This window comes from Carica papaya, chromosome 3 (assembly GCF_054855325.1).
Source record: "Carica papaya isolate Zhongbai chromosome 3, ASM5485532v1, whole genome shotgun sequence".
NCBI lineage: Eukaryota > Viridiplantae > Streptophyta > Magnoliopsida > Brassicales > Caricaceae > Carica > Carica papaya.
In genome coordinates this window covers 33,384,227-33,401,822 of record NC_142311.1, presented here as the reverse complement: position 1 = coordinate 33,401,822, position 17,596 = coordinate 33,384,227, and the positions used below count along the sequence as shown (strand labels likewise).

The window sequence follows — 17,596 nt, the reverse complement described above, 5'->3', positions numbered from 1 at the left end:
AAACAATAAGGTAGACCACTTTTTTTTTTATATATATTTCGTGTTACAATCTATAGAGAATGATAATATCAATCTACGCAATTTTACTCAAGTTTAAAAAAAGCACTCACTCAAAATAGAGGTAGAATTTTCGTAAAGTGAAGATTGTTACTAGTAGGTATGTATATGTTCTGATTCAGACTTTTATATATCTCTGTTACCAGCTTAAAAGTATCGCGTTTCTAGAAGTGAAATAGTTTTGTTACAGATTTACTCAAACTCAAGGAGCTGATAATTTAGTTCAACAACGAGTGATTCTTATCATGTAATATATCTAATGTATGTATAGATATTTGTTTTTGAAGGGGGGAAAAAAATGGGAGTTTGATGATGAGAGGAGGTGGATAAAGGAAGAAAATGAATGATTCAGATGAAGTTGCAGGAAGAATTTAATGACGACAGCCCCACTTCCTCCCTGCCTGCCAGGCGCGTGGGAGAGCTCCCAATTTTTGATAGTAAGAAAAAATAAATAAATTATTTAAAATAATAAGAAAAAAGAAGTGGGGGAATTCAATTCATATTCCCTGTCTGCAACAGCAACACATAAGCGCTCTCATACGTCTATGTCACTCATAAATTCAGGAAAAGGAAATGGCTTTCACTCCCTCTAACCTCTCTCTCCTCTTCTCACACAAACCTCCTCCTTCCTCCGTCCCCCATCCCTTCTTCTTCTCATCCATGACTTAATTTCTCTCTCTTTCCCTCTCTCTATCTCTCTATCTCTCTATCTGTCTCTGTGTGTGTGTGTATCTCTGTCAATCTCTGTCTATATCCATGTATGTCATACATATGGATGTTTTTCTAGGTGGGTGCATGAGTTAAGTCTTGCTCGAAACTGGGTTGCTGGGGAAAGTAAAAGTTGGGTAGATGGCGGTGGTGTTTGAGGGATTTTCGATCCGGTAGGTTGAGTTGAGTTGTGTGTGTTTTCATTTTCATTTTCATCTACTTCTACTTTTTTTTTCTTATCGTTCATCTGGGTTTTGTTATTACAGCGAGTATGCCTCCAAGATGAGGAGTGTTGATATAGGTAAATGCTGGCCCTTTGCGAGTGACGTCACCCCCGAAGCCGTCGACACTCTTCTCCCTCCTATTACCATTACCAAATTCCGCTGGTGGTCTCACGAGCTTCACCTTCTCAGATCAAATACCACCCAACACCCATCCGTCTCCGACACGAAACCGCGGGAAAACGACGAGAAGATGGTGGACATGGTTTGTCAGGTTGACGCGCATGGTGATGAGAGGCGGCGGGTGAAGATGGCCGCCAAGGCTAAGTGTCGAGCCCCCAAGAAGCGTTCCATCGTCGAGATTTTCGCTGTGGCGCCTCAGATTCACAATCTTGTAGTTGATGACGACTTGGAAGAAGACAGCGGTGAGGAGGAGGAGGAGGAGGAGGAGGAGGAAACGCCAGAAGCTGGTGATGGTAGTATCGGCGTCTTGACGTTGAAGTCCAATGTTGACAAGAAAAAGAAGAAGGCAAAGAAGAATTTGAAGATAAAAAAAGTGGTTGTCGACAAGCTGATGAAGAAGAAGAAAATGAAGAGGCAAAAGAGGCTCAAGAAGAAGACTAATTGTAAGGAGAGACCAACTTTGAAGAAGGTATGTGATTTATTTTCCCATAAAATATTGTCGATTTTGTTTTGTTTCGTCACTGTTTATGGTCGAATGCTTTGATTGAGAGTAAAATAGCTTTTTCCTTTCTCAATATTTCAGTGACGATAAGATATAGTTGATGTTATTTCAATATTTAGATACTGGGTTATTGAGCAATTGAATTTTAGGCAAAATCTTTTTAAGATTTTATGTGTTTTTTTTTGTTGTTTCTTTTCTTTCCCATATGTTTGTTCTCCCTTATTGAGAAAATTCACTAGTGAATAATGATAAAGCTGGTTAAAAGAGTCTATCATGCGTTGGGGAACTGAGAGCCTGCAGGTGAGCAGTGCGCTTGTAATTGTACTTGGTATGTGCAATGAGGTTCAGCACAAAGAAGAAAAAAGTTAAAAAGAAGCAGAATGGGTTGAGGGATTTTAAGGTATGATTATGAATGAACGAGGGGGTCATGGCTTTGGTGAGGTGCTCCAGGCTCCATCTATACAGTACTTTTGTACTGCTTTGGTTTAACAAATGAAGCCTAAGGTTAGTGATGATCCTGATCTCTTTTGACTAGTCTTGCCAACAGCATTGGTTGAATTGAAAGTTTGGCATCTGGGTTGCTCAGGATTTACACAAGACACGGTTTGTTTTTGGCTACATTGTTATGATGGTTACCGCATGGATTGATCGGTGAATGAGTGGTTAAATAGGTGGTTGTATGTTTATATATAATTAGTTGCAAACTACTATATAGATCATAAAGTAGTGGGTTTATTTACTGTTCCTATGGATCACAATGCCAAAGAAGGAAGAAGCTACACGCAAATTGCTGTCTTTTACTCGTTGGCATATTGTTGCTGTTTAAGGCACCTCTTGGAAGAAATTTGGAAGGGGAATATTGGTATATATTGTAGTATTTATATACCTTCTGATATCACATGGAATTCGGTTTTCTCAACTGAGATTCTTCCTTCGTTTCTGTATTCACACACAACAGGAAAATATTTCCAGTAATTAAAATTTGTTGTCGAATCCGTATGTTAGGGAAGCTGGTGGATATAGGCGTGTTGTTCTGGTCTTTCCTCATTATGCTTTGCTTGAATGTTTGCAAGGAAAATATTAAGTTGATTGCCGGCAATGGAAGATTTCTATGGGTGGTTTTATTGTTATTATTAGTTTGAGGAATTTTTGTTTCGACTAGGAAAATATCAATTGCTGGTTCCTTGGAAGTCCTCCATAGCATGACTTCAATGACTATTATTTTATGATGAATTTTCCTTGCATTGGAGTAGTATCTTGATTCTACTAGATAGGCATTTCTTGCATCTTGTACAGGAGAGCTGTTGACTATGACTGGACCATTTGGCATCCAAATGAATTTGGTGAAATAAATATCATTTGATGACCATGTGCCGTTTCTTGCACTGACATTTCAGAGTATAACTGATTTTTTACGGTTCAGTTAACCAAAGAATATGACCCATGCGTTGATGTTGGGATCAGAAGAATATGTAATGGCAAATGTTTCTCTAGAATGACTTTCCAGTTTATGGATTTACCATCGGGTTGAGAGGATTCTCTTGACAGAAGATTAGATTACATTGCAAATATTCTCTTTTAGGCTCTGATTACTGATTGAACTTCCAAAGAAGATAAAATTGTTGGAATTTCATTTGCAAATATAGGTAAATGTCCTATGAAGTTACATTTGGACCGTCACTTGCAACTTGTGTGGTGAAATAAGACATCTGGATATTATTGACAACCTTGCAGAGAAGATGATTTGAGTTAATGAAAATTTGAAAGAGAGCATGTTGCTGAGAATATACTCCTTTCATAAATTGTTTGCCTTTCATGCTCTGTCTTTGTTTGGGTGCCTCCCTTTTTTTTTTTTTCCCCAAAAGAGACGGTGAATTTTTGTCAATATCTGAAGCTCGAACTGAAATATATTCAATGAAGAAGAATTTCTGGTTCTCAAGTAGGAAAAGGTTACAGCAGAAAAGAAGTTTCTGGTACATGGTTTTTACTGCCAAGATTAAGATATCAAGAAAGAGAACTTGTAGACTTCAGAATATCTCTTTGCACCGTTCACCCATGTCACATTTTATTTTTAAAATTGAATGGGGAACGATTTCTTTCCATGTTTGTTTGACTCCTCTATGAATTTATTTATGATAATTGTATGTTGGTTTATAAGGGGGCAAAAGCAGGAATGAGTTGCAAATACCTTTATGAAGGGAAAATTTTCAGCTTCTTCTATTCTTATTTTCTCAGCACTTAGTGGATCTACATATCTTAAGCATTCTGATTTTTTTATGCAATCAATAGTCACATAGTATTATTATATTTTTGGCCTTCTAGGGGGGGGGGGGGAGAGAGAGAGAGAGAGAGAGGGGTTCTAAGCGAATATATTGATGGGAAAATTATCCCATATTTTGCTTATTGGAAAATTTAGAAAGAGATAGAGATAGAATTTGTAAAAGAACACTTTGATGAGAATTAAGCCATTAAATATATATTGTTATACCATATTTTGATGCTGCAAAGAAAAAGAAACTGAGTGGTCTTAGAAACAGTGATTAAAAGAGTGTCTACTCATTTGTTGTGCTATACTGATGTTATCACTTTTTCTTTTTGTGCTTTTTTAATCAGTCCTAGTTAAGACTTTGTTATATGGTGGCTGAGGTTTGAGTGGAGATTCTTTCAGTATGAGCTTCTTATCTTTTGTTTGTAATTTCTTTTAAATATGATATGTCTAAATTTATGAATCGTTGTTATAATTTCGGGATCAGAATCTTGTCACTAGACGGTTAACAACAAAGTCATCTTCTAACAAAAGATTAACGCGCTTATTCTTATTACGAGAGCGGCTTGTTTTGTGAAAATAGATTACTCATCAAAGGGAATTGCTATCTTGGATCTTATTAGAGAACTCCAATTTCGTAGTTTAAAATAATATTCTGATTTATTTTTATTAGTAGTAAACATCTCCCTTTTATATAGATGTTATAATTTTTATTTAAAAATTTTAATTTAATTAGAAATTTAAATCTAATTAGAAATATTATACTAAAATATTAAAAATTTTATACTATTTAGAAATTCAATACTAATGAAAAATTACATATTATTTAAGAATTTAATACTAATTAGTATTTCAACTATTTAGAAATGTAATACTAATTAGGATTTCAACTATTTATAAATTTAATAATAATTGAGATTCCATCTTTAATTGAACTTCAACTTCCTATTTAGTTGTTGTCTGACCTTCCATGTTTATGCCCTACAAATGCATCCGTAACATTGCTCCACTCCTGGTTATCAAGTTTGTCCTCAAGTTTGAAATGTGGATATAATTGACACGGTTGGTCTGTTTTTGTTGTCCAGTGTCGCATTCAATCTCGAGGCAGAATAACTTTTTACATTGGTGACTCGAAACAAACAACTCATCGCAGTTATAATACAATCCCTTTAGCCTCCTTTCTGTCATCTCTGCTCTTGTTAGTTTCTTTATAATTGGAGAGAAAACATTATCAAATTGTGTCGTAATGTTGCTATCATGTAGAATTGGTATTTTCTGAACTGAATTGTTAGACTTAGTCACAGACTGAGAAAGGTTACTATAATTATGTTTGGTCATAATCCACAACTGTTGTTTCCTTTCAAAAACTTTGACCATACTCATTGCGTGCACGAGAGTGATGGGTGATGACATCTCAACCTTTAAACGGAGAAAGTCAATTAGTCCTGCTGTTGACAAACTTACATGCGGATAAACTCAACCAACTCCGTCTATTTCAAGTTTATCAATTTTGCCAATGGTTTACTTCCGGCTGGCGGCCTAAATCTCAGAGAATAATAATTTTTGAATTCAATTCAGTTAAGTATAAGTTGTTCATATTCTAATTGGTGGTACCACAACTGTAGTGCTCCAAGCATATGGAAGGCAATCAATCCCACTTTATCCCATTATGGTGTGTGTTGGTTGGTAAAACAATTTCTTACACTGATGCAACCATATTAGGGGATCTTTAGATCTATCTAATGTTAGAAAGTCTAACTTAGTGTAGCGAAGAACAATTCTGTTACCTGGAGGGTTGTTTGCATTTTGCGACTGACTTCCGGTATGAAGTGCTTGAGGTGGCTCTTCTCGGGGGTGGTTGCTGCTTGCAGTCTCTTCTAATTCTGTTTGTCTGTTACGATTAAAATCGGTCAGTATTTCTTTAAATTGTGAGGACAATTCCTGCAACTGGCTGCTCAATCGCTTTTCAATCTCTGCGGTCTGTGTCTTGTTTGCGGTTAGGGATTCTCGGGATATCAATCGTAGATCTTCTTTTGTTGTAGAGTCACTAATTGTGTAAGACTCTGATACTAATTTGGTATGATTACGGGATTAGTATCTTGTCATTGGACGGTTAACAACAAAATCATCTTCTAACAAAGGGTTAATACTCTTGTTCTTATTGTAAAAGCGATTTATTTTGTGAAAATAGATTACAACTTATCAAATGGAGCTGTTACTTTGGATCTCATTAGAGAGAGCTCTAATTTATAGTTTAAAATAATATTAACTTATTTTTATTAATAACAAACATACTTTTTTATATAAATATTATAATTTTTATTTAGAAATCTTAATCTAATTAAAAATCTAAATTTAATCGGGCATATTTTGCTAAAATATTGGAAATCCTATATTATTTAAAAATCTAATACTAATGGAAAATTACATATTATTTAGAAATCTAATACTAATTAGAATTCTAACTATTTAGGAATTTAATATTAATTAAGATTTTAACTATTTAGAAATCTAATACTAATTAGGATTCCATTTTTAATTGAATTTCAACTTCTTATTTGGTCATTGTCTTGCCTTTCATATTTATACTCTACAAATGCATCCATAACAGTCGTCATCTATTTGTTATTCTCATCCTTTGTCATGATGGTATGTTTAACATAAGGTGTCCATATGTGTAAGGTGTAAAACTCTGTAACATCATCTCAACATTGCTTTATGATTAAGCTTTCCTGATGCTAGAGTCTTAATAATAACACAGCAGTTTTGTGCCTCAAGGTTTATGCTAGGACGTCCATATTATTCATAATAAGTGTTTTTAATTTAAATTCCTCAATAAATGCTAAAATGTATTATGTGGTGAATATTATTGAACAATAGTGTAATAGCACCATACAAGAGTTACAATACTAGAAGTGTATGATTAAACTATAGAGTTAGACCCATCTGCTAGCTGTGATGTAACAACATAACAACATATAGGACCATAAATGATTAAACCATGTAGACATCAATGCCTCGTAAAGATGTTGATTAACTCAGTTTGACTAGCAACGATGCAAACAATTAATAGACCACGCTACAGTTTCTTAGGAACAAAGTGAATGCCAAGCTCTATATGTTTGGGCCTGCATGATTAAACAAACTAGACGCCATATAGGTTGCACTAATGTTATCACAATAAATAGGTGGATTCTTAGGCATATATTAGAGTTTGGACAACATGTTTTGCAACCAACTAATATTAGAAACTGTAGTGGCTATAACAACAATATTCAACTTTGGTGCTTGAGTGAGACATTGCAGTTTGTTTCTTACAATATCTCGTGGTTGAGCTTCTAGTATTCAAGTAACATGCCCAATCTACATCTTTAGCCAATTGTCCCAATCACTTGGAAAGCATCCTCTGCATAATATCAAGTTTTGGCCCTAGGTAAACAACTTATCAATTATGAGATAAGGAGAGTTTGAGTACAACGATAGTGGCACTCGGAACCAATTACTAAGGAGGCTGTAGACTCCTCTATACCTACCATTTCTAGTGTCGATAAAGGATTCACCTTTGCATGGGATAGTTCTCTCTGAATACAACCAGTCTCCTTTATGATCTTCTCTCTCTCACTTTGTTTTAGACCATAAATTTTACAACATGGTATAAGAGCAGTTGCCCTTTATTGCTACTTAGGATCCTCTTCTCTCCATGAAATCGCCAGTTAGAGTTGCTGGTTGTGCTTTCTTCTCTGCAGTTTAAAGTAAGAAAAACAACTCCAGGAGTAACTGGGCCTTTTTGGAAGAAGATTAACATTAGTCTTTTTAGAAAGAGCTGTTGAGCTCTGCATTGCGTCTATTTTGACCAGCAGCAGCTGGGTCCTTTTAGAAAGAGAGAAACACTGGCTGTGGCATTCTTCTGGAAGAAGAGAAGCCCTGGTGCATTGGTTTCTTTGCGGTGATAATGCTGCACTTTTCTAGAAGAAGAAACGACAGTAAAAGAGATGAGTGAGGTGTTGGGTGCGTACATGTCCAAGGGGGTCTCTATTGAAGGAGAGAGAAGAGTTGGGCATGCATGAAGAGAGAGAGAGGTAGTATCCTTTTTCTAACAGGCGATAAGAGTGTTGAAAAGATTTTTTTGTTAGGAGAAAAACCCTTTTTTGCAAAATGTGTCCGGTAAAATTTGATGAGATTTATTATCTCGGTCAAGATCTTGTATTTGGTTCATCGAAGGCTGTGGGCTACAAGAGTACATTACTAGAGATATGCCTAGACCAACCGATGAAGGTCTTATGCTCAACTAGTGGGAATCTGAAACTCTAGCAGTTATGTCTTTGCTGATTAATTCATTGTAGCCATAGATTTCGCTTGGATATTTGTTTCTTAACACTTTCCATAAAATTTGGAGTATAGCCTCCCTTACATATTTATAGTTGGTAGTGATGTGTAGATTTATGAATTAAGAAATAAGGTGCATGCAACTATATAGGGAGATGTGACTATAGCACGATATTTTATTGAATTAAGCCAATTACGGCAGGAATTAGATTACTACTAAGACTTCCAAGCAACTTGTCCTGATGATACCTCAAAGTTTCAAGAGTTGGTTGAAAAGGAAGGTTGGTATGATTTTCTTACTGGCTTAAATATAAAGTATGACTAGATTCGAGTTTGAGTTCTTAGTAAGGATCCTTCACCCTCTCTGCAAATGGCTTATCCTTCTGTTCAGCAAGAGGAGAGTCATAGGAGTGCAATGTTCCATCTGTTAGGCCTAGACGAAACTGGCTTCGTTGCTGGTGTCTCCCTTGAGTTGCAAATAGTAACCAGACTATATTTGATAAGGATAATTTAATATGTGATTATTGTGGTAAATCACAACATAGAAGAAAAAGTTGCTGGAAGCTTAATGGCTGACCTACCAAGGGTCATGGAGATAGGAAAAGTGGTGTTACAAGTCCACAAGCTAATTTGTTTGAGGTCATGGGAACACCTATGACTGGAGATACATCAAATATTAGGAATCTTTCTAATGAAAAAATAAAATCCTATGGCGTCTTTTGATTTAGTTTGATTCTCATATAGCTTCTTATAACTTCTAACTTTGTGAATCAGGCACAGTCCTTGCTAATCTTAAAAAATGAGAATAATTGGTGTGTTATAGATTTAGGAGCTTCATCCCATGTGACAGGCTCTTCAGGATTATTGAAACTCAAACTCCATGCTTAGATAGTGTAGGTTCCATCACTTGCTTTCCCTCCATTACACTATCATTAGTCTCTCAAATCCCCTACTAACCTTTTGTTGAATATTGCAATTAAAAATGATCATGACTACAAAGCAGAACTCTATCTTTCTTTTTGTGTTCTTCAGAAAACAAAAACAGGGAAAGCATTTGGCTTTAGTATACCCAAATAGAATAAACTGATATTATTCTCATTATTGTGTTAAAAAAAAGGTAAATGTATTTGTTGAGAGACCTTTTTTTGAGATAAAAAGAATAAGTACATTAACCATACGACACCAAGGGAGTGTCACACATGTACATTATATTTACATTTTGGTTAGAACATCGATGACCTTCCCAAAATCATCCCACCCCTAAGATTGTTGTAAAGAGACCTAGGAATAACAGAAGGAAACTAACAATACAATCGAAATAAACAGGACATTGACTATTACAAAAACTACTTATATAGGAGGTGTGCAATAAATTATTTACTAAAGTGACTATATAGGAAAGATTCCTATTCTCCCAGTAGGAAGGTTTACAGGCGTGGAGCCACGAAACGAAGATGATGAGATCGACTTTTTAAGAACCATTTGAGTCACTGCAAAATGCACTCTTTCTATTATTAAAACCATTGATCTTTGATAAACTTGTCAAGCACTTGAGTGCTAATATGATACTTTAAGTTGTTTATCGCATGGCTAACTAAGAATAGCTGTGAAAAATATCCTCTATCATGATGCAGAAATGAAAAGGAACTTTAAGTTGGCCATTTCTATATCTAAGAATTTAACTGACACAAAGAGGCAATTACATGTTAGAAGATACTAATCCTTGAAAGGTTCCAAACCATAGGCAGACACTCTAGTTAGAATGTTAGATCTTGATTGTGAAGCATTCTCTAGAAATTTTCAAGCACTTTGTGAAGTCTGTATGGCATGAAGAAAGATGCCTTCTCATATATGGTGGTAATTGTGATTCTTTTACAAGAAAGTGAACATCTTTCAAGAATTGCTCTCTTTATTCCTTCACATTGTTAGAAGAGAAAACAAAAAGGTTTTGCCAGTTGCTCTTAAGTTGGTTGAGAGAGTTCTTGAAAGTTAGTCCATGCAGCCTAAACAGTGCTTAATGCAGGTCATAGAATCTTTGCTGTTTCACTTTATGGCTGTAGTGACTTCATGATGGCTACCGTATGCTAAAAAATCTCTTTTTTGGAGCAAGAGGATGTTATTTCTATTGACCACCTAGCTAGTGAGAATAAGTTTGCAAATGTGAGTACTAAATGGTGCAGAATAGGAATATTCTTGAATGGAAATATTTCAATTTCATGAGATGTTAATGTACTTGTAGTTTTTGTGCGTTATTAGGTATTTTGCTTGTTTTAAAACTATTAAAATAGGCTAATTACCGGTATAGGATTTTCCTTTCATATTAGTAAGAAGTCTTATTTTATTAAGGTTGTCCTATTTAAGTATTCCAATCATATTAGGAATGCAGAGACCCAATAAATAAGTAGGTGATTCAATATTATTTTTAAAATACTGCTTAAGAATAAAACTTATTCATTTTTGAAATAAATGATTTGAGTGCTTAACAATCCTGGTACTGTTGGCATGGATAATAACATGACTGTAGATAATTCGAATCTGTATGATTTTAGGTTAGATTTTTTTTCCCTCTTGTTTAAAACCCTACATATCTTGGGTTTAGATCATAGAAATTAGGGAGGCTAGTTGCCATGGCCTTGCATATATATCTATATATTCATACCTATAGTAATTAAAAAAAACATATGAAATATTTTCCTCATGGTGTTAGAGTAACTAAGTCAAGGAGATTCTATGATTCTCTCTAGAAAGGCCTAAACCACACTTCACCATATGTTATAAGGGGGAGAAATCAGCGAAGCAAACAGCCTGCTTGATTCAAGATTTCACCCTTAATCAAAGAATAGCTGATACACAGAAGACCATGTCATTTAATCCGTCAAAGTCGTTAGCCCTTTGTATAGAGCAGATACCATAACATGGAAAGGGCAGTGCTCGTTCTTGCTCTGTGATATGTTGTTGATGATGGGTCCTTATGGTAATCTAGTTCGATATTTATATGACAAGCTAGTTATTCTGATGATGTTAGAATGCTATATAACACATGCATGGAGTTTCTATTGCAAGTTCTGGATTCTTCAACATCTTCAGAAGGACATCTACTGGACTTCCACCTTATAATGTTTGGATCATTTTGAACAGAAAGGATGAGGTCTTTCCTGTCTTCCATCATAGTGATGATCATGACGTTTCTACAGTAAAGTTGATGATCATGTTCTAGGAAAGGCTGTGCCTGTTACTGAAGGAACAGAAATAGGAAGAGTGAGAGAGTCAGGAAATTTGAGTTGATTAACTTACCCTTGTGCGCACGGGCTTGTTAACTGGGAGGGGATGTTATGTTTGAGAAGGACAGTACCTAGAGGTTTTGTTAGAGAATTAATTACAGGGACTTCTATAAATAGGGAATGTGTTAGCACCTTATAACCAGAAATGAACAAACTGAGTTTGTTATGATCTAACCCCCTACACTTCTCGGAGATTCTTAAGGAAGTTTTTATATTTCTCATGTTGAGGAACAATTGTTATTTTTTAAAAAAATAAGAGGAACAATTGTTATATTTCGACAAGATATATGGTAAGGATAAGTCTTTTCTAAAAGGAAACATTAGCCGTGTTAACTTTTTGTCTGTTTCAGGACATCACGTGTCGCCTCAAAAAGCAGAATCAAGTCAATTTCTCCAAAAAAACAAATGGTTCCGCACATGCCAGACAGATAGTAGAGGGCATCTTTAGTGCTGTTGCTAACAATCAAAAGACAGCTCTGCCATGTTTAGCTACTCAAAAGAACAAAGAAGTTGAATCTTCCAAAGTCTTGAAACCAGAATTGCCAGTTCACAGCATCCTAAAGAGTAAAAGAAAAGTTTCGTCTGGAGAGAATGCTGCAACTTGCAATATGCAGACTGTTAGTATGGTCAAATCATTCAGTATTCAAAAATCTGATAAGCATGTCAGGTTCTCTGATCAGAATGGCATGCTTGGTACAAGGAAAAAGCCTATTTCCTCTGAACATGGTGTCTGCAATTTACATTCAGATGCCTTGGCTCCATTGTCAAGGAAGGATCAATTTACTCACAGTGATAAAAATTTAGTCACCATTATAGAAAGTGAAAGTGATCATGATGACAACTATATCGGCCCAGAAAATGAAAGTAAGGTCCAAACCATGACTGGAAAAGAAAAGTTACCTGATGCTGGTGATCATTTTGAGATACCATATTTTGTGAGGACGCATTTCAGTTGTCAAGAGCAAAGAGGACATATATTGAACAAGTCTGTTCCCCCATCTCAAGTTGTGATGTGCAATTATAATTTGGACATGGCTGATCATAGCAATGGAGCTGCTTCATGTAATGATTCATATGCTGTTAATCCTAGACATCTTTCTACCACAAAAGGAGTACGTAGTCCCCCTGTAAATTCTCAGATTTTTGGACATGTTTCCCAAAGTTCCAGTTCCAGTGGGAAGTCGATTGACTGTTTTGATGACGGTACCCATAGGGTTCCTGCAATCAGTTCAAAGGAAAATACATGGCCGTTTCGACAACTTACATCATCTGGTTTTGCCTGCAGCGGAATTCCAAACAGGGATCCGCACTTATCAAAGTCTGCTACAGAAAATATTAGTACCACTCAAATGCAGCATGAACCATTTTGTTGTCAGTCATCAATGGAACTGATGGGTAGCTTATTTCCCTTTCCAGAATGGAAGGAAAGAGCAGTTACTTTCAGAGAAAAGAACATGGAGGAGGGCTTTCTGGGTTTGCCTCTCAATTCACAAGGTGAACTAGTCCAGACAAATTCATTTCTTGTTAGAGGATTTAACCAGTTAGAGTATTCCGGCTTAACAACAGGATCTTCCAGTAGCTTAACTGGGTGTGGCTCTCTCCTTCCTAGTAGTGTGGAAGATTTTTCTAATTCAAAAGGGAAGCATTTTGTTGAAAGAGCAGTTCCAGAAGATCAGTTGAATCTGTTTCCTGTGCATACTTGTAGGAAAGAGAAACCCACTGTATATTTGCCAGCGAGACTAGGAGTTAATGAGGGACTTACTGAAAAAGCTGGTGCCAACTTGTTGAATTATGAGACGAGAAACAATAACTTTTCCTGCTCATTGGATCCAAAACCCAGACAGATGAACAACTCGTTCAATGCAGTCAGACAGCATGATCAGGTCCAACATCAAAATGGAAATGGAATTATTCAATCAAGAGAAAACTCAGATTATATGTTCCTAAATAACAGCCAGCCAACAATGCGGTTAATGGGTAAAGATGTTGCTGTTGGTAGATGTAACGCAGAGACCAAACAATGTGATGGCAGAAAGGTTATAACTGATAATGAAATCTTAGCAGGGCATCAGCCTATTAATTCAGCAACTGACAATTCCTCATTGAAGGTGCATTTCCTGCAGGACTGGTTCCTGCACCCAGTACTTGAAAAATCAAAAGAGAATCCAACTCATGAAGCTGTACAAAGCAATACTTTCATTGAAGCTGCAGAAGCAAAAATTCCCAAGTTTCTTTCATCGCATCCCAAGTGGCAGACCCTTGCAGTATTTCAAAATGGCAGCCCAATTGATAGTGTCAATCCTGGTTCTAGGTTTCATCTTGTTGGTCCTTCCTTCACTTCCCCAGCAATATTAAAGAGGGTCCTGGAGCCTGTTGCATATGGAGCTGAAACTCTAAGAAACAGCTCTCAACAACCCATGCTGTCTGCTACTCAGAATGTTCGTCATCATATGAATTATTCTCCAGCTGAACTAAAATACAAGCAGAACCGCTCTCATGTGACGAAATCACCTTTTAGTTTTCCCTTTTTGCACCCAGATTCTAGTGAACATGTGCAACCTTTGTTGTTACAAAGCTCCTCCAACAGCTTGATCCCATGGTTGCTACATGCAACACAGCAAGTAAAAACAAATACTAGCCCCCAACCATTTCTTGAAGCAGTTGGTAAAGACCATCCCCAAACAACTAGAGTTAATTTCCTTACTACGCCATCCACACATCATTCACCTGTTATTTCTTATCCTCCCAATTCCACAACCTCTCCCTCATATATGGAAGGTCCACTTGGTCCAGCATCTACGAATCACTCCCCACATCTTTCTGCCCCTGTCGGCATCAAACCAAATTGTTCTGCAAGTTGGAGCAACAGAAACAGAAAGAAGGTAAGAAACAGAATGAAGTCAAAAGGCTTTGGGGTCAAATGTATGGATCGTTACCACAAAGCCAGTAAGCGACCTGCAACTACAGAAGATAATTCAAGCAAACCTACCAAGATACCTCATCTAGGATTGGAAGACGACTTGGGTTCTGCAACAGGATTGGGAATACAAATCCATAGTAGCAATATGCAGTATGATGCTAGAAAAATAGAGTCAGGCAGCAATAAAAGAAGCAGTGAACAATCTATCCAAACTCAGTTCCAGAACAATGAACTTAGTACATCACGGGAAGTGGAGCTTTCTAAAGTGGATGGCATAAGATATGGCCCCATTAAACTAAGTGCTGGTGCCAAGCACATCCTGAAGCCTAGTCTGAATACAGATCAGGATAACTCAAGGCTCGTTCATTCAACTATCCCTTGTATTTCGATGATGGATTGTGGTGGCTTTATGGAAACTCAGAAGAAACCAACAAAGATTTATAGGCTTTAAGGGTGAGTTTGATCCTTCTACAAATTGCTTTATATTATTTGTTTCTATGGTATTTCCTTAATGTCAAACGTAAATATTACAGGCCTGCTCATATGAGACTGCCCTTTTGTAGCTGGGTTCAGAGAGAAATGGAGAGGAGGGGTGGATGGGGGAGACTCAGTATTATAAGAAATACAAGGGTCTGCGCAACCTTTACTCCTAGCTAGGACATCTGGAAGCATGTGATCTCAGTTCATGATCTAGCTTCAAAGAGTGCCTGCTAAAATTATATAGGTATGCTTTTGATCTGTGTGTATTAGTTCAGACTGTAGATGTGACATTCTGCAGCACATATGCAATCATGAAATTAGTAATGCTTGTCTTACTATGTTACTGGTAACATCTACTTTCATTTTTTCTTTAAACTTGTACGTGTTCATTTGAAGTTTGTTCCTTCGAAGATAAATTGTTGATGAGATGGTTGTTTTCAGTACTAATGGTGATTTAGGTATTAAGTAATTGAAATAATGTAGGGAATTTTTTGTATATAAGTATTTGGTAGGATTAAATATGGAACATGTCACCCATTCTCAATTCATATTCGAAGAGCATCCTGTTTCACTTTTTTGTTTTTTGAGAATGCAGTGTGTTTCGCTTTTGAGTTTGATTTCAAATTCAATCTAAAAGTCCTTATGGTCGACTTTGTCACAGTTTTTATTGGGTGATTCAGCCTTATTTTTCTGAGTGGTGATATCATAATATATATATATATATATATATATATTTCTCACTACTTGTGGCATCACCTCAAAGGAAAGCATAGTCTTTGCTTCAGCAGCACAATCAGAGTGGCCATTTTCAGGCCTTCCATTGAGATTCACTCATTAAACTTGTCAGATTATACATTAATAAACTTATAGATTCACTATTATCGCATTTGTAGCATGCTTTACATTTTAAAAGTTGATATGAAAAGAAAAAAGATTTAGGAGTTCCGGAAGATTTGATTGTGGCAATTCAAGCAGTGGAAGAAGATACAGCTTCAACTTCCATGGAGGTAATTAGGTTCTTTCTTCATGATATTCTTGTTGTTAAAAATATTTTTGCTATATAACACATAAAACAGAATCAATCTTATCTGCGTTTATTTACAGATCAATGATGGATTAACAGCATGTTTTTAACTAATAACGTAACAAATGCACAGTTAAATTTCAAGACTTTACTGGGTAGATATACGTAAATATGTATCAGCATATCCTTGTAGCTTCTAGGTGTATAATATGCATGCCATGGTGTCTCTGGGTGAAAATTAATCCTTGCTAGTGCTTCTTTACTTCTTTTTCAGCCTGCAGATTAATTAATTAAACCAAGAATAAATTATTTTTATAGATAAGTAACTTAGTAGGCAAATTAAACGTGAAATTAATCACGAGAAGAAGTAAAGAGATGATCTTACGGCTTTGACTGCGCGTTCAAGAGCATCCCATCCATGTTTATCGACAAATTGCTGGACGGATTTTCTTCCGTCGAGACTGAGCATCTGCAGAACCTTTTTCTGATCCTGACTATACTTTGAACCCACATACCCAGTGCTTATCTTTACATATTTTCTCACGTAATTTTCATATATATAAGCTGCTCCACTGAAATATGGAAGCACCAGCCACATGCAGAATACCAGCTTCATGTATGTCCAAAATGGAACCCTGCATAGATTTTGCTTCTTCTTTAAAATCAGATGGAAAAGAAAAAAGAATGAAGCAGCCACGTACGTGTATATATATGTATGTGTTTATATATCCAGGTTATTATATATATATATATATGCAGTACCAGTTCAGGACTTTCCAAAATGATAGCTCGAATAAGGTGATGAAGGAGTAGATAATCCAGTAAGTTAACCACTGCTGGTCGTCTAATGTTGAAGGACTCTCTATTGCTCGCATGGAAGCATATCTGTTCATTAGTTACAGCAAATTCTTAACATGCCAATAACATATACATATATGTATATATATATATATACACACAAATGTACGGTATATATTCACTTACAGAGGATATAAAAGCATCACTCCAGGTCTGTAATTCCCACACAAAAACATAAGTCGTTAGCAGATCCTATTATTGTTGAAAATAATAATTTACAAATTATTTTCTATTAATCATAACGAACAACCCATACATGCTTTCTCTATTTTTTTCAGACAAATTTTCGTGACTGTATATATGCACACACACACACATATATATATATATATATATATATACGTATACAGAGAACATATTAGTCAAGAAAGTGAGATTTAATTTTAACAAAGAAAAGAAGACATACCCAAATAGAGCATCCAAACGTTTTGCAATTACTGCAAGAACACCCATGTTAATCTGCTAGAAATTAACGTTAAATGTTAGGGAGCTAATGATGATCGATATGGAAGTAAAAGTATTTACACATATATATATATATATATATGTATATGTATGTACGTATACGTGAGGGTTTTATAAATCACAAGTAAAGAATTTTATGTGAGACCAACAAAGAAGAAAGGTATACCCACAAGCAAATTAATTACCAAGCATTCTTTTGCTTACTTCAACACATCAATGGAGAGATACTACAAATATATGTGTACACACACATATATACATACATATATATATATAAATATATATATATATATAGGTTACCTTTT

At 35.8% G+C, this 17,596-nt stretch overlaps 2 protein-coding genes across 3 annotated transcripts; one reads left to right on the top strand and one right to left on the bottom strand.

Moving 5' to 3' along the window:
• Positions 1 to 574: 574 nt before the first annotated feature.
• Positions 575 to 15,534, top strand: LOC110815042 (uncharacterized). 2 transcript variants are annotated; one of them, XM_022042674.2, is made up of 4 exons: positions 575 to 938; positions 1,032 to 1,638; positions 11,895 to 14,917; positions 15,028 to 15,534. In XM_022042674.2, the coding sequence occupies exons 1-3, from the start codon at positions 907 to 909 to the stop codon at positions 14,913 to 14,915; spliced, it is 3,660 nt and encodes a 1,219-aa protein (XP_021898366.1). In that variant the 5' UTR covers positions 575 to 906; the 3' UTR covers positions 14,916 to 14,917; positions 15,028 to 15,534. The 2 variants fall into 2 exon arrangements, with proteins under 2 accessions (XP_021898366.1, XP_021898365.1); XM_022042673.2 differs by having other exon boundaries at positions 14,998 to 15,534.
• Positions 15,535 to 16,019: 485 nt separating this feature from the next.
• On the bottom strand, positions 16,020 to 17,349 carry HVA22F (HVA22-like protein F). The gene is made up of 5 exons (XM_022042749.2): positions 17,233 to 17,349; positions 16,953 to 16,979; positions 16,731 to 16,853; positions 16,354 to 16,603; positions 16,020 to 16,243 (listed from the first exon to the last, which is right to left on the bottom strand). The coding sequence occupies exons 1-5, from the start codon at positions 17,277 to 17,279 to the stop codon at positions 16,217 to 16,219; spliced, it is 474 nt and encodes a 157-aa protein (XP_021898441.1). The 5' UTR covers positions 17,280 to 17,349; the 3' UTR covers positions 16,020 to 16,216.
• Positions 17,350 to 17,596: the final 247 nt, after the last annotated feature.

Bases quoted from the DNA above. Each gene is read 5' to 3' on its own strand.
- LOC110815042 (XM_022042674.2), top strand. From the start codon at position 907: ATGGCGGTGGTGTTTGAGGGATTTTCGATCCG. The intron at 939-1,031 runs GTAGGTTGAGTT...TTGTTATTACAG, and splicing joins TTTGAGGGATTTTCGATCCG to CGAGTATGCCTCCAAGATGA. The intron at 1,639-11,894 runs GTATGTGATTTA...TGTCTGTTTCAG, and splicing joins AGAGACCAACTTTGAAGAAG to GACATCACGTGTCGCCTCAA.
- HVA22F (XM_022042749.2), bottom strand. From the start codon at position 17,279: ATGGGTGTTCTTGCAGTAATTGCAAAACGTTTGGATGCTCTATTTGG. The intron at 16,604-16,730 runs GTACTGCATATA...AAATCTATGCAG, and splicing joins TTTTGGAAAGTCCTGAACTG to GGTTCCATTTTGGACATACA. The intron at 16,244-16,353 runs GTAAGATCATCT...ATTAATCTGCAG, and splicing joins TTGAACGCGCAGTCAAAGCC to GCTGAAAAAGAAGTAAAGAA.